This window comes from Sus scrofa, chromosome 14 (genome assembly GCF_054392235.1).
Source record: "Sus scrofa isolate SSC_HxYL_T2T_F1_AM1 chromosome 14, Sscrofa_HxYL_maternal_Yorkshire_Landrace_v2.0, whole genome shotgun sequence".
NCBI classification, from domain to species: Eukaryota; Metazoa; Chordata; class Mammalia; order Artiodactyla; family Suidae; genus Sus; species Sus scrofa.
In genome coordinates this window covers 38,302,605-38,315,550 of record NC_139396.1, presented here as the reverse complement: position 1 = coordinate 38,315,550, position 12,946 = coordinate 38,302,605, and the positions used below count along the sequence as shown (strand labels likewise).

Sequence of the window (12,946 nt, the reverse complement as noted above, 5' to 3'; positions counted from 1 at the left end):
TGATAGAACCGTTAAAACTTTTGAAAACAGCTACCATGCCTAGCTGTCCAGATGGAGAAAACAGGAACTTTTTTCTTTTCTCCACTTCTATTCAGTCTCCCAGAGCCTTTGGAAGCCTATAACAGTTCATGCTTATAGGTGTAACTGCTTGATTTCTGTAAATTCACATGACTACTGCAATTTTTATCTACATTCCTCCAACTTCTTCACAAGGATAGTGTGCAATATTCCATCCAATATATCAGATACTCAGGCCCTAATAGATGAGTCTGCCAACCATAAACATAATTTCTAGGGAATGTGCACTGGTTCCTAGAGATCATGCTTCCTTGTGCTACATACAGTCAATTCAGCAGTCCACTTAGTTTTGCAGTTCTGCAGTATATTTCAGAATCTACCTCTATTCTGTCTTTGAATTGTGGAGAAATTACTTTTACCCTGTCAGTCTTGTGCAGCTAGATTTCCAACAGTTTCCCCAAAAGACTTTTAAAACGTAGAGTTTGATCATTAGGGATGGAATTCTTACACACCATCATCAACCAGGACTGATATGCTGTGTTTTCCACTTTTATGTACCACCAATTTCCAAAATTTTTAAAAGAAAGATATCTTCTCTTGGGGGTGAAACAGCCTCACAGGATACAAACGTCCATTTATTCTCTCAGAAACCACAGTGCCCACAGAGAATTCAGTGTCTCTTCCACCAGCTCCCTGGCTAGAAATATCTCAGGGTGCAGAGAGGAATGGCCATGACCTGTTGCCAGGCATCTCTAGGTGGGAACTTCAGATCCTGAAGATGCCCTGAGATGCAAGGAACAAACGTAGATCCTTCTGGGCCAGTTCTGCAGTCCAGAAATGTGAAGCTTAGCCCATGTTCAGGGGGCTGAAGTTCTTTCTGTCTGTTATAGAGAGCTGTACCCCTGTCATGTAAAAGCAGAATGCTTTCTAAAGATTGTTCTTCCAAGGGACAGAGTGCAGACCTTTGGGAACTCACTGACTCCCTTTCCTATACAGGAGTGTCATAAAGTGTTGATGCCAACCCCACGTGAAAGGTAGCACCTCCTGGGTAATGAGTACAATGATGTGCTAAATTTTAGAGCTGAATTGAGTCAACATCGTAAATCAACTCTTCTTCAATTAAAAACAAACAAGATAAACCGTTTGCACCAAAAAGAGAATTGAATCAGCGAAAATAATCATAAGTTCATCAAGCTAGAAGAAATCTTAGAGACAATTCCACCTCTCATTTATTTATTTGAAGTATAGTTGCTGTACAATACTATATAAGTTGCAGGTATATAATAGAGTGATTCATATTTGTTAAAGTTTAGATTCCTCTTATAGTTATTATAAAATATTAGCTAGAGTCCCTGTGTTGTACAATACATCTTTGTGGCTTATTTTATACCTAATAGCTTGTACCTCTTTGTCTCCTACCCCTGTATTGTTCTGTCCTCCTTCCCTCTCGCCACCAGTAACTACTAGTTTGTTTTCTATATCTGTCAGTCTGCATTTTTTATATTCACTAGTTTGCTGTAGTTTTTAGATCCCACATATAAATAATATCATCCAGTATTTGTCTTTCTCTGTCTGATTTACTTCACTTAATATAATGCCTGCAAAATTCACACATGTTGCTACAAATGGCAAACTTTCATTTTTTATAGCTGAGTAGTATTCCATTCTGTGTGTGTGTGTGTGTGTGTGTGTGTGTGTGTGTGTGTGTGTGTGTGTGTATCTCCTTTATCCATTCATTTGTTAGTGGATACTTAGGTTGCATCCACATCTTGGCAGTTGTAAACAATGCTGCTATGAACATTGGGGTACATATGTCTTTTTGAATTAGTGTTTTTGTTTTCTCAGATTTATATCCAGGAGTGAAATTGCTAGGTCATATGGTCATTCTATTTTTAGTTTTTCAGAAACCTACAAACTGTTTTCTTCAGTGGCTCCATCAACTAACATTCTCATCAACGGTGAGAAAAAGGTTCCCTTTTCTCCACATCGTCACCAACACTTGTAGACTCAAATGGATGAAAGACCTAAATGTAAGACTGGATACTATAAAACACCCAGAGAAAAACATAGGCAGAACACTCTTTGACATAAATTGTAGCAATATTTTTTGTATCTGTCTCCTAAAGCAAAGGAAATAAAAGCAAAAATAAATAAATGGGAGTTCGCGTCGTGGTGCAGTAGTTAACGAATCCGACTAGGAACCATGAGGTTGCCGGTTCGGTCCCTGCCCTTGCTCAGTGGGTTAACGATCCGGCGTTGCCGTGAGCTGTGGTGTAGGTTGCAGACGCGGCTTGGATCCTGCGTTTCTGTGGCTCTGGCGTAGGCCGGTGGCTACAGCTCCAATTGGACCCCTAGCCTGGGAATCTCCATATGCCATGGGAGCGGCCCAAGAAATAGCAACAACAACAACAACAACAAAAAGACAAAAAAAATAAATAAATAAATAAATAAATAAATGGGACCTAATTAGGCTTAAAAATTTTTGCACAGAAAAGGAAACTATCAACAAAATGAAAAGACAACATACTGAATGGGAGAAAGTATTTAAAAATGATATGACCATAAGGGGTTAATATCCAACATATACAAACAGCTCATACAATTCAACATCAAAAAACAACAATGCAATTTTAAAATGAGCAGAATAACTGAACAAACATTTTTCGAAAAAGGAAATGCAGATGGCAAACAGGCACATGAAAAAGATGCCCAACATTGCTAATCATCAGAAAAATGCAAATTAAAACCACAATGAGGTATCACCTCACGCCTATAAGAATGGCCATCATCAAAAAGAACACCTCTTATTTTTATAGAAGAAATCTAGTCTAGAGAGTCCATGACTTATCCTGTGTCACAATTGATTGATTTAGCAGCTACTGCTGGAATCTGGGCTGCATTCCTTCTTCCACACCATGGGGTTGTTAAATGCCTATTACTATGTGTCTGGTGCTGGGGAGGAAATTTACATATATTGCTAATTCGCTTAATCCTTATCTCAAGCCTATGAATTAAATAACACTGTCTGAATTTTTACAAATGAGGTAATTTGTGCTCGAGGTAATTTTCCTAAGTTTATACCAGAAATTGGAATAAAACACAGAAATGAATTTCCTATTCCATGGAAATTTCCAACTCCTTTTCTACTCAGAGAAGACACATCCTCTAGTGCTTAAGGAATAATCGATAGAAGAAAACATCTTCAGAGAAAACAGTAACATCTTCAAACAGCAGGCATGCTGGTAAATGACCACCATGCAGCTGAAAGCATCAGGCTTGGGCTGAGTAGCTTGGAGCAAAAAGGACTCATTCTACTTGGTGGCACTTAAGTTTCACCTTATTCTTGCAGAGACAGAAAGAACAGACTGAGGAGCCAGTTCCTTGATGCCCATAATGAACAACCAGCTTTCATCAGCCCCTAATTGATTGCATTCATTGACATTCAAAATTTTCACATCCCACTTGGGTAAATTCCAGTGGGAACTGAGCAGTACCTTAGGTCACTCAGAATTTGAAAGTAAAGATAACCAATTTCACTCAAAACTCTTTCTCCCTGAGTTTTGACCCAAAATTGGCCATCGTGAATTTAATCAAAATGAGTAAGGAATGCAATTGGTTCCCCACGGAAAAGGAGACTGGATTTAATGTGGAACTAAAGTTAGAAGGGCAAGTTCAGGGGTCTCTCCACTTTCACCCCTTGATTAGCCCCTGGTGGTCACCTATGAACCCCAGAGTGTCCATTTGTAGATAGGACAATTTTGTCACATTCTACTTCTCAAGCTAAGTCAAAATATCTCAGGAATTTTACTGTAACCTTCAAGCAGTTGCCTCTAAACTTTGCCCCCTTTTTCCTCAAAAAATCAAAATGATGCATTCAAACTACCATAGTATTAGCTGCCGTGGCCTCAGTTTCCAAACACAGGGTTCTCTGTTACTGAAACTGTAGCCCCAGACTTTGGGAGGGATTAGGTTAGGAAGGATGTTCATCAGTTTAATCCAGTGATGAGTTCCAGGGGAGTGAAACAGGACTCCAGCCCTCCAACGCCTCACCCACCGTTTTTGCCTGACCTTCGAATTATTCCAGAAATCCTTCAGTTAATCTAACCAAATAACCTCTTTCACTAAGCCTATGTAGTATGTAACATAAAAAACCTACCATTTGCCTAGCCTGTCACAGTATGTAAAGCACTCCACCGTGTTATCCAGCTGACTCCTTGTCATAGTCCTTTGGTGAAGGTAAAGGAGCTACTGCTGTTTTCCCAATTTTGGAAATCTAGTGGGACCCAAAGAAATTAGCTAGTAAGAGGCAAAACCAAGACTCAAATCAATGTCTTCTCTTCATTCAGATTTCAAAATTCAGAGTTAATCAATAATCTCATAGGAGTCAAATCAATGCCTTCTTTCATTCATTCAGGCCATAAATCCCAGAGCTAATCAATACTTCTCTTTTCCTGTCCCTTGAAGAGACACTTGGGCACCCATTAAGCAAAGCAGTTTTATCAATTAATGTTTCAGGGTGAGTCCGTAATGAGAGGAGGAAAGGAAGCAGATTTGCCTCCTTCCCCACACTGTGCTTATCTGCAGCCCCGACTAGAGCTGATAGGTGGAAAATGTCAGCTTCCAGTTTCTTCCTAATGAAGGGAAATGTCAACAATGACAGCTTCTGGTCTGTTTATAACAAGACCTAATTCAATATCTGACAACTGCAAAAGGACAAAACGTTTAAGGAAAAATACCATCAAATCTCTAAATGGGGTCCTCCCCTACAGGGTGTGTGACTCAAGGAACAGAAATGGCTCAGGGGCTTGAAAATAAATCACAACGTTGCATAAAATCAATCTCCCTCAAAAGTCCAGAATGAACCTCCACTGAAGTTTGTTAAGGTTAAAGCAAGGGGTGCTAGCATGGACAGAGAAGCAAGTTTGCTTTTGCTCTGAAGCAAGCTTATTAATGACCCATTACCCCCCCCACCCCTACCCCCACACCCACCATGGAGACCCCTCCCTGCCCCCTCTCAGGGCTCCCCCTCCCCCCACACACACTGACAGCGCTGGTCCTGGGTCTTAGGGAGAATCTCCATCCAATAAAGAGTTCACACCCAGTTTGTGAGAACTCTTTCCTAGGTTAGGACCTGCTCACCAGAGTGAACTTTTTCCCTCCCTCTCCAATGGGTTGATCTTGACCTCAGCAAGATGCCCCCTCTGATTTTTTCTCCTTTTTCCACCATCCAGAATAACATGAACAAAATTTATTCCCAAATTTGCAATCACTTCCACTATTCCACTGCCCTACCGGTCCTTCCTCCATCCTGCCCTCTGGAGATCTCTGTGTTCCTGAAGTGGCTCTGGCTTTCTGATGCCCTATTTCTGGTTTTTGACCATGAGCTGTATGTTTAAACCTTTTATGCCACTGCCCCCTTTCAGAGTCACTCAGTCACAGAGAACCTAATAGACTCTGCTATTGTGAAAGATGAGACCTATTCCTCCATCCTGAGAGAGAGTTTGTCCCTACTCATCAGCCACTCAGGACCATGGTCCTGGTGGAACCCAGGGCCCCTCTCACCATGACTTTGTCCTAAAGAGCTCCTACCCTTGTTTCTTTGGTATTATCTCCTCTTGAACTTTGAACTCTGACTCTCATCCATGGTCTTGTGGGTCAGTTAGCTTCTCCATAGCTGGGCTGGAAAACTGAATTCTTCACATCAGATGCCTCTGAGCAAAATGAATTAATCACCCCTAGACCTGAAGCACCATCCAGTAGTATTACTAGATAAACCTGCTCCTCCTAAGACTTAGTGATGACGTGTGATGTGTTGAAGAACCATGGAGTCCACACACTTGGGCTAATAACTTTGGTTGTCTTTCAACCATGAACCACTTTGTTCGGCTTCTCAAACCACTGTCCTTAATCCATCTGTCTTTCTGTCTCACATGTGATGACTGTTTTCTGTGTCCTTCTCCCCCCACACCAAGATGTGACTTGCTTCTACATCCATTCACACCTTATCTGGACTCTTCTTTGGACTCCATGCTCTATGATATAATCCCACTGAGTCCAGACCGCCTGTTTCTGACTCCCCAGTCCTCTTTGATTAAGGTTCTGCTAGCACCTAGCCAAGGAGAAACTGCCCCAACTCAGTCCCCCTCTGAGACCCCACGGTTCAACAGCATTTACCAGTGAGGATGTCACCCCAGAGCAGAGAAGAATTGAACAGAACCCTCTGCCACTTGTCCAACTTCCCTTTTCCCTCCCAGTGAGCAGGAATACGGACCCACAGCCTGGATGCATTCAGCCTGATTTTCTCCCCAGAAGCTCCCTCTCTGCTGTCCTCTTTCCTGCCCTTCTCAAATCAGCAGCTCCTTTTCTGTCCCCTTCTAATCATTTCTAAGATTGATACTAGGATGGGGGCAGGGAGGGATGTTTTATTCCATTTGTTCAGCGCTGCATCTCTAATGCCTGGTACCTTCCCATAATAGGCACCCAACCTGTATTTATTAAATGGATGCAATAAGTATTAAGTTCAGGAGAGCATATGGTACAACAAGGCTGTGAATACTTGATGGAGAGGTGACAGTTTTGCAGAAAGGATAACAGCTGAGGAAAATGTTGCATTGTAGTATGTGTAGGGCATCACCCACAGACTAGTCTGAACAGAGTGGCAATTCTTCAGGGAGTAAGAGAAAATAAAGAAAAATAAATTGTGGTCAAGACCAGACTTCAGAAGGCCTTTATTCCCCACGTAGATGGAGGAGAGCTAATAAAAGCATGTTCTAGGAAAATCCATCTGGTAGCAGACGGCCTTCCTGGAATCCCTTACATTATGAATGATAATTAAAGTCATTTGGAAAGCCGCAATCCAGGAGGGAACATCTTTCACAGAGGCTGGTTCTTAATAAGGTGACGATGTTCATGTTCTGTCCATTTCTAACAAGCACTGAGATGCTGTGAGTCTAGGGCTGTCCAGGTTCCAGATGCCCGCTCGAACCCGACAGGAGCAGTGTTAGTGAGGGAGCCACCCAATGGCCAGTGGAGGGAAGGACAGGGAGCCAGTGGACTCGACAGGGATCATGATCTCAGAACTGGAGGGTGGGCCGTGTCACACACTTGGGGAACACACACAGATATGAAGTCCCGTTAAGAAGACCAAATCCTACATGTGCTGTTCATACAAGGCCTTGAGTGTTTGTGGTGGAGACTGCATGGGGAACTTGGTGGGTCTGATGGTCCCATGATGATGCTGGACCTGAGCAAAGATCAGAGGGTGGGTCTGTAACTTGGCCAAAGAGCTGGACAGAGAGGCACTGAAAGTTTCTCATCCTTTCTGTACTGCAGAGATGGAGCACATTGGCTGCCATGGACCCAAGTCCATGACATACATACATATATATATATATATATATATATATATATACATACATATATATATATATATATATACACACACACATACATATATATATATATATATATATACACACACACACACACACATATACACACTCATATTATCCTACTATTGTCATTTTATGTTGTTATAATTATAATGAAAGGAGGCAACTATGGATAATAAGAGCATGAAAGAGAGAAAGCCTGTCTTGGACTCTATGCTGAGGGTTTCCAATGTGGGCTTCCATTTGGCTGCTATAAGAAAATACCATAGATGAGGTGGCTTATACACAGTAGAAATGTGTTCCCCATAGTTCTGGAGGCTAGGAAGTCAGATCTGGTATCTGCTGAGGACCCACTTCCTGGCTGACAGACAGCATCTTCTTGCTGTGTGCTCTCTGGAGTGAGGGAACTCTCTGCTCCTTTTTCATAAGGGCACTCACCCTTTCCATACGGGCTCCTCTCTTGTGACCTCATCACCTCCAAAGCCCTCACCTCCAAGCACCATCCCATTGAGGGTTAGGTTTCCATATATGAATTTTGGAGACTGCAAACTTTCAATCCATAGCAATAAACGTATGCTTAGAAAGCAGTCATATATATGAGTGAAAAGAGAATTCGGCATAAGTAAATGAATCAGTCAGAAATGCCCACCCCTGACCCTCCCCAGCCCTACAAAGGTAAAAAGCTCCAGGAGACTATACACCAGCCTAGCATTTTCCCTTTGCTGAATGTGATCCAAGAATTAAATGTTAACTTTTCATGGTAATAGCAGTCACCTCATGAACACTAATTTGTGCATACAGAACAGGTTTCAAACACACAGTCTGCACACAAATGCCACCTCCTCCATCTGTAACTGAACTCAGGGGAGCCCCAGACCACACTGTTTCCAGGGAAAGCAGCCAGCCTGCTTCCAACCCATGCAGGGCCCCAGGCCAGTGGGGTAGATGAAGGCCTGGTGGGTTGTGATCAAACACGTAGACATTACAAATCAAATGAGCAACTATCCAGTTCTCTTCTACCCTCCCACCTTTGTCAATATACCTTCACATCACCAGGGAGCCCAGGTCTGCCTCTAGAATTCCTCCTGAAAGCTCTGCAGTCATGGCCCCCACAGGCCAATGTCCCGTCCTAGTCCATCCACAAAAATAGCCGTCCTCTGGCCACCTGCCAGGCCCACGCTCCCAGCCACCAGCCTGCAGCCCTAGGAAAGAGGATGGTCAAAGAAAAGGTCTGGGCTCAGAGCCACAAACCCCCACCATGTAGAGGATGACAAAGACCATATGCACAGAGGATGACGGCAGGCAGGCCACGTATAGAGGACAACGCAGGGACTTCCCCTCTCGGTTCAGCGGTAACAAACCTGACTGGCATCCATGAGGATTGCAGATTCGTCCCCTGGCCTCACTCAGTGGATTAAAGGATCCTGCATTGCCAGTGAGCTGTGGTGTATGTTGCACACATGGCTGGGATCTGGCATTGCTGTAGCTGTGGCGTAGGCAGGCAGCTGCAGCTCTGATTTGACTCCTAGCTTGGGAACTTCCATATGCCAAGGGTGTGGCCTTGAAAAGAAAAAAAAAAATAGAATATAACCAGACCACAGGCTGAGGATGACACAGACCACGTGAGAGCGGGACACAGACTGAGTATAGCCATAACACAGACCACGTGTGGAGCATGACACAGATCACGCAGTGAGCCCGGATCTCTGGGAGCAGATTCCCTCTGATCCAGAACAGGCCCCTTACAAGTACAATCTCAGTCATTCTCAGTGCAAACTCGGTCCATCCATGACATCTGGACCCAAGGAAGAGTTGTGAGGGGGCAGAGGGGTCATCTGGCGTTCAGTTCTTCTCACCAGCTTCTGCTGGATTCAGACTGGATGCCATCGGTCTTTAAAAAGAGGATTTTGTCCTCACTGGCCCTTTGCTGGTGCCCACAGCTGGTCTCTTAGCATGGCATGGCCACCCTCCCTGGACTTGGCCCTGTCTCAGAGGGTCAAAGTTCTGGCTCATTACTCATCCCAGAGATCCATTTCCGGCTCTGATGGATCCCTCCGTCCAGCCCCAGACCTCAGAACTGGGTTCCTGCCTCAGGCCATCCCTGACTGGCCCTCTAGATTTCAGCTCTCATCTGCCCATTTGTCCCCTCCCCCAGGCATGGTAGGGGAGGAAGTCTTTTCCCTTTCCCTTCTCTCTTTCTTTGTTCTCCAGCTAGTCTAACAATTAAAAGTGATAGAAGACAGATAAGCAGGAGAAAAAATGAGCATAATTTCATGAGAAGGGGAGCTCATAAAATACGAAACTCAAAGTGACCAAATCAGCCAGCTCTGATACATTTTAAACAAAGAAGCAGTGCATTTGCGACAAATTGACAAGATGAAGGATTGGGGCTTGGGGAGCAAGTTAGTGACAAGCAATGAGCCTTGTGTAGACAGCCCCTAGGCCCTGAGTTTCCTCTGTCTGGTGATACCACTGCCTCCTCCCCTCCAGGTGCAAGGAGGGCACCTTCCATGCTGGAGAGTCACCTCGTACTTTCAAGGGGAAAGAGGAAAATCAGATTATCTGTTTTGCATGGGTCATTTCTTAAGTAACCATAGTTCAAAAGAATTAAGGTGGTGCCACTACTATTCAACATCGTTTTGGAAGTCCTAGCCACAGCAATCAGAGAAGTAAAAGAAATAAAAGGAAAGGAAGAAGTAAAACTATCACTATTTGCAGATGACATGATACTGTACCTAGAGATTCCTAAAGACTCTACCAGAAAACTGTTAGAGTTCATCCATGAATTTGGCAAAGTCGCAGGATACAAGGTTAATACACAGAAATAGACTGCATTTCTATATACTAACAATGAAAGATCAGAAAGAGAAATTAGGGAAGCAATCCCATTTGCCATTGTATCCAAAAAAATAAAATACCTAGGAGTAAACCTACCAAAAGAGACAAAAGACCTATACTCTGAAAACTATAAGACACTGATGAAAGAAATCAAAGTTGACACAAATACACAAAAGACCTGTACTCTGAAAACTGTAAAACACTGATGAAAGAAATCAAAGATGACACAAATAGATGGAAAGACATACCATGCTCTTGGATTGGAAGAGTTAATATTATCAAAATGACTATACTACCCAAGGCAATCTACAGATTCAATGCAATCCCTATCAAATTACCAAGGACATTCTTCACAGAACTTGAACAAAATATTTTAAAGTTTGTTTGGAAGCACAAAAGACCCAGAATAGCCAAAGACATCCTGAAAAAGAAAAATGGAGCTGGAGGAATCAGGCTCCCGGACTTAAGACTATACTACAAAGCAACAGTCATCAAAACCGTGTGGCACAAAGATCAGTGGGACAGGATAGAAAGCCTGGAATTAAACCCATGCAACTACAGCCGACTAATCTATGACAAAGGAGGCAAGAATATACAATGGAAAAAAGACAGCCTGTTCAATAAGTGGTGCTGGGAAAACTGGACAGCCACATGGAAAAGAATGAAATTAGAACATTTCCTAACACCATACACAAAAATAAACTCAAAATGGATTAAAGACCTAGATATAAGACCAGATACTATAAAACTCTTAGAGGGAAACATAGGCCAAACACCCTCTGACATAAATGACAGCAACATCTTCTCAGATCCACCTCTTAGACTAATGACAATAAAAACAAAAATAAACAAATGGGCCCTAATCAAACTTAAAAGTTTCATCACAGCAAAGGAAACCCTAATCAAAACGAAAAGACAGCCCACAGAATGGGAGAAAATTTTTGCAATGAATCCACTGACAAGGGATTAATCTCCAAAATTTATAAACACCTTTGACAGCTCCATACCAAAAAAACAAACAATCCCATCAAAAAATGGGCAGAAGATTTAAACAGACAATTCTCCAAAGAAGACATACAGATGGCCAAAAAACACATGAAAAGATGTCCAACATCACTCAGTATTAGAGAGATGCAAATCAAAACCACTATGAGGTATCACCTTACACCAGCCAGAACGACCATCATCAAAAAGTCTACAAACAATAAGTGCTGGAGAGGGTGTGGAGAAAAGGGAACCCTAGTACACTGTTGGTGGGAATGTAAGTTGGTGCAACCACTGTGGCAAACAGTATGGAGATTCCTCAGAAAACAAAAAATAGAACTACCATTAGATCTAGGAATCCCACTCCCGGGCATCTACCCAGAGAAAACCACGACTCGCAAAGACACATGTACTCCAATGTTCATTGCAGCACTCTTTTCAACAGCCAAAACATAGAAACAACCTAAATGTCCATTGACAGAGGAGTGGATCCAGAAGATGTTGTACATATACACAATGGAATGTTACTCAGCCATTAAAAGGAATGAAATACTGGCATTTTTAGCAACATGGATGGACCTAGAAATTATCATGCTAAGCGAAGTCAGTCAGACAATGAGACACCAACATCAAATGCTTACCACTGACATGTGGAATCTGAAAAAAGGACAGACTGAACTTCTTTGCAGAACAGATACTGACTCACAGACTTTGAAAAACTTATGGTTTCCAAAGGAGACAGTTGCAGGGGTGGGGGATGCGTTGGGCGTATGGGATGGAAATCCTATAAAACTGGATCATGATGATCATTGTACAACTATAAATGTAATAAATTCATTGAGTAATGAAAAAAAGAAAGTGGCAAAGTGGTATATTCCGCTCCCCTGATAGGCTACAGGGACCTGGGGGCCACACTCAGGCCCTAGGTCCAGCCAACCACTGCACCCCACCCAGCCACTCTCCCAGGCTGCCCCACATCGGGCCAAGCTTCCCACTACCTTCTTGGCTTGGAGACGCCTTATCCCAGCCCTCCGTCTGCACACGGGCCCCCTACAAGTCTTCCTGTGGCCATCCCTCTACACGTGCGTGACATGGGACCTAGGAGAAAAAAGGCACAAAGTGAGAGAGATGAAGGCAAGACCTGCACACCCATCTCAATTCAGCCTTAGGTGCAGAGAAAAGCGACGGGAGAGAGACAGGTTTCATCCTCAAGGACAGTAGGCAGGCAGCCTTTCAGCTTCTCATGGTGACTGCTGACAGGAGGCGCTAGATGACCATTTGTTGGGTGAAGAAAGGAGAGAAGAGTCGATATTTGCAGGGACAGCCTTTCCTTGCACCCAACCCTTGGGACCACATCACTCCTGAGGCTCTGGTAACTCTGCCCTACTTTCCCATCAGCACCATGAGAAATGAAGTCAAAATATTTTTTAAAACAGTGAACGGGTGCACAGGGGCTGGGACCCACAGTAGGAAGACTTTTCTGGCCTCTAGAATGAGAAAATGCACTAGCAATAACTAAATGCATATTTACAAGTGAATTCAGATACTATAAATAAGGACTATTTATTAATCATAACTGAGCAATTTGCTACTCTTTATAGTGGAGAATAATAGTAACAGATAGAATTTGAGGCTAATAGTAATAGACCCTTTAAGTAATAAATTTCTGACTTCTAATCTCTGCTTCTTGGTATCCAAAATTTTTACTAGGCAAC

At 42.9% G+C, this 12,946-nt stretch overlaps 1 protein-coding gene and 1 long non-coding RNA gene across 22 annotated transcripts in view; one reads left to right on the top strand and one right to left on the bottom strand.

The window, feature by feature from the left end:
* The window catches only part of LOC110256614 (uncharacterized), a 132,629-nt gene extending 124,061 nt beyond the window's left edge, over positions 1-8,568 (bottom strand). The window contains exon 1 of the long non-coding RNA XR_014826555.1: positions 8,452-8,568. This is a non-coding gene — a long non-coding RNA (uncharacterized LOC110256614). The remainder of the gene's footprint in view (positions 1-8,451) is intronic.
* GALNTL6 (polypeptide N-acetylgalactosaminyltransferase like 6) overlaps positions 1-12,946 on the top strand; it is a 1,215,026-nt gene that overhangs the window by 1,017,156 nt on the left and 184,924 nt on the right. The window contains exon 7 of one of the 21 annotated variants that reach the window (XM_084994760.1): positions 1,915-2,173. The exons of the other annotated variants lie outside the window; for them this stretch is intronic. Coding sequence (XP_084850886.1) covers positions 1,915-2,023 — 109 coding nt within the window. The 3' untranslated portion in view covers positions 2,024-2,173. Of the gene's footprint in view, positions 1-1,914; positions 2,174-12,946 lie in introns of those variants that run through there. 21 annotated transcript variants of the gene reach the window in all.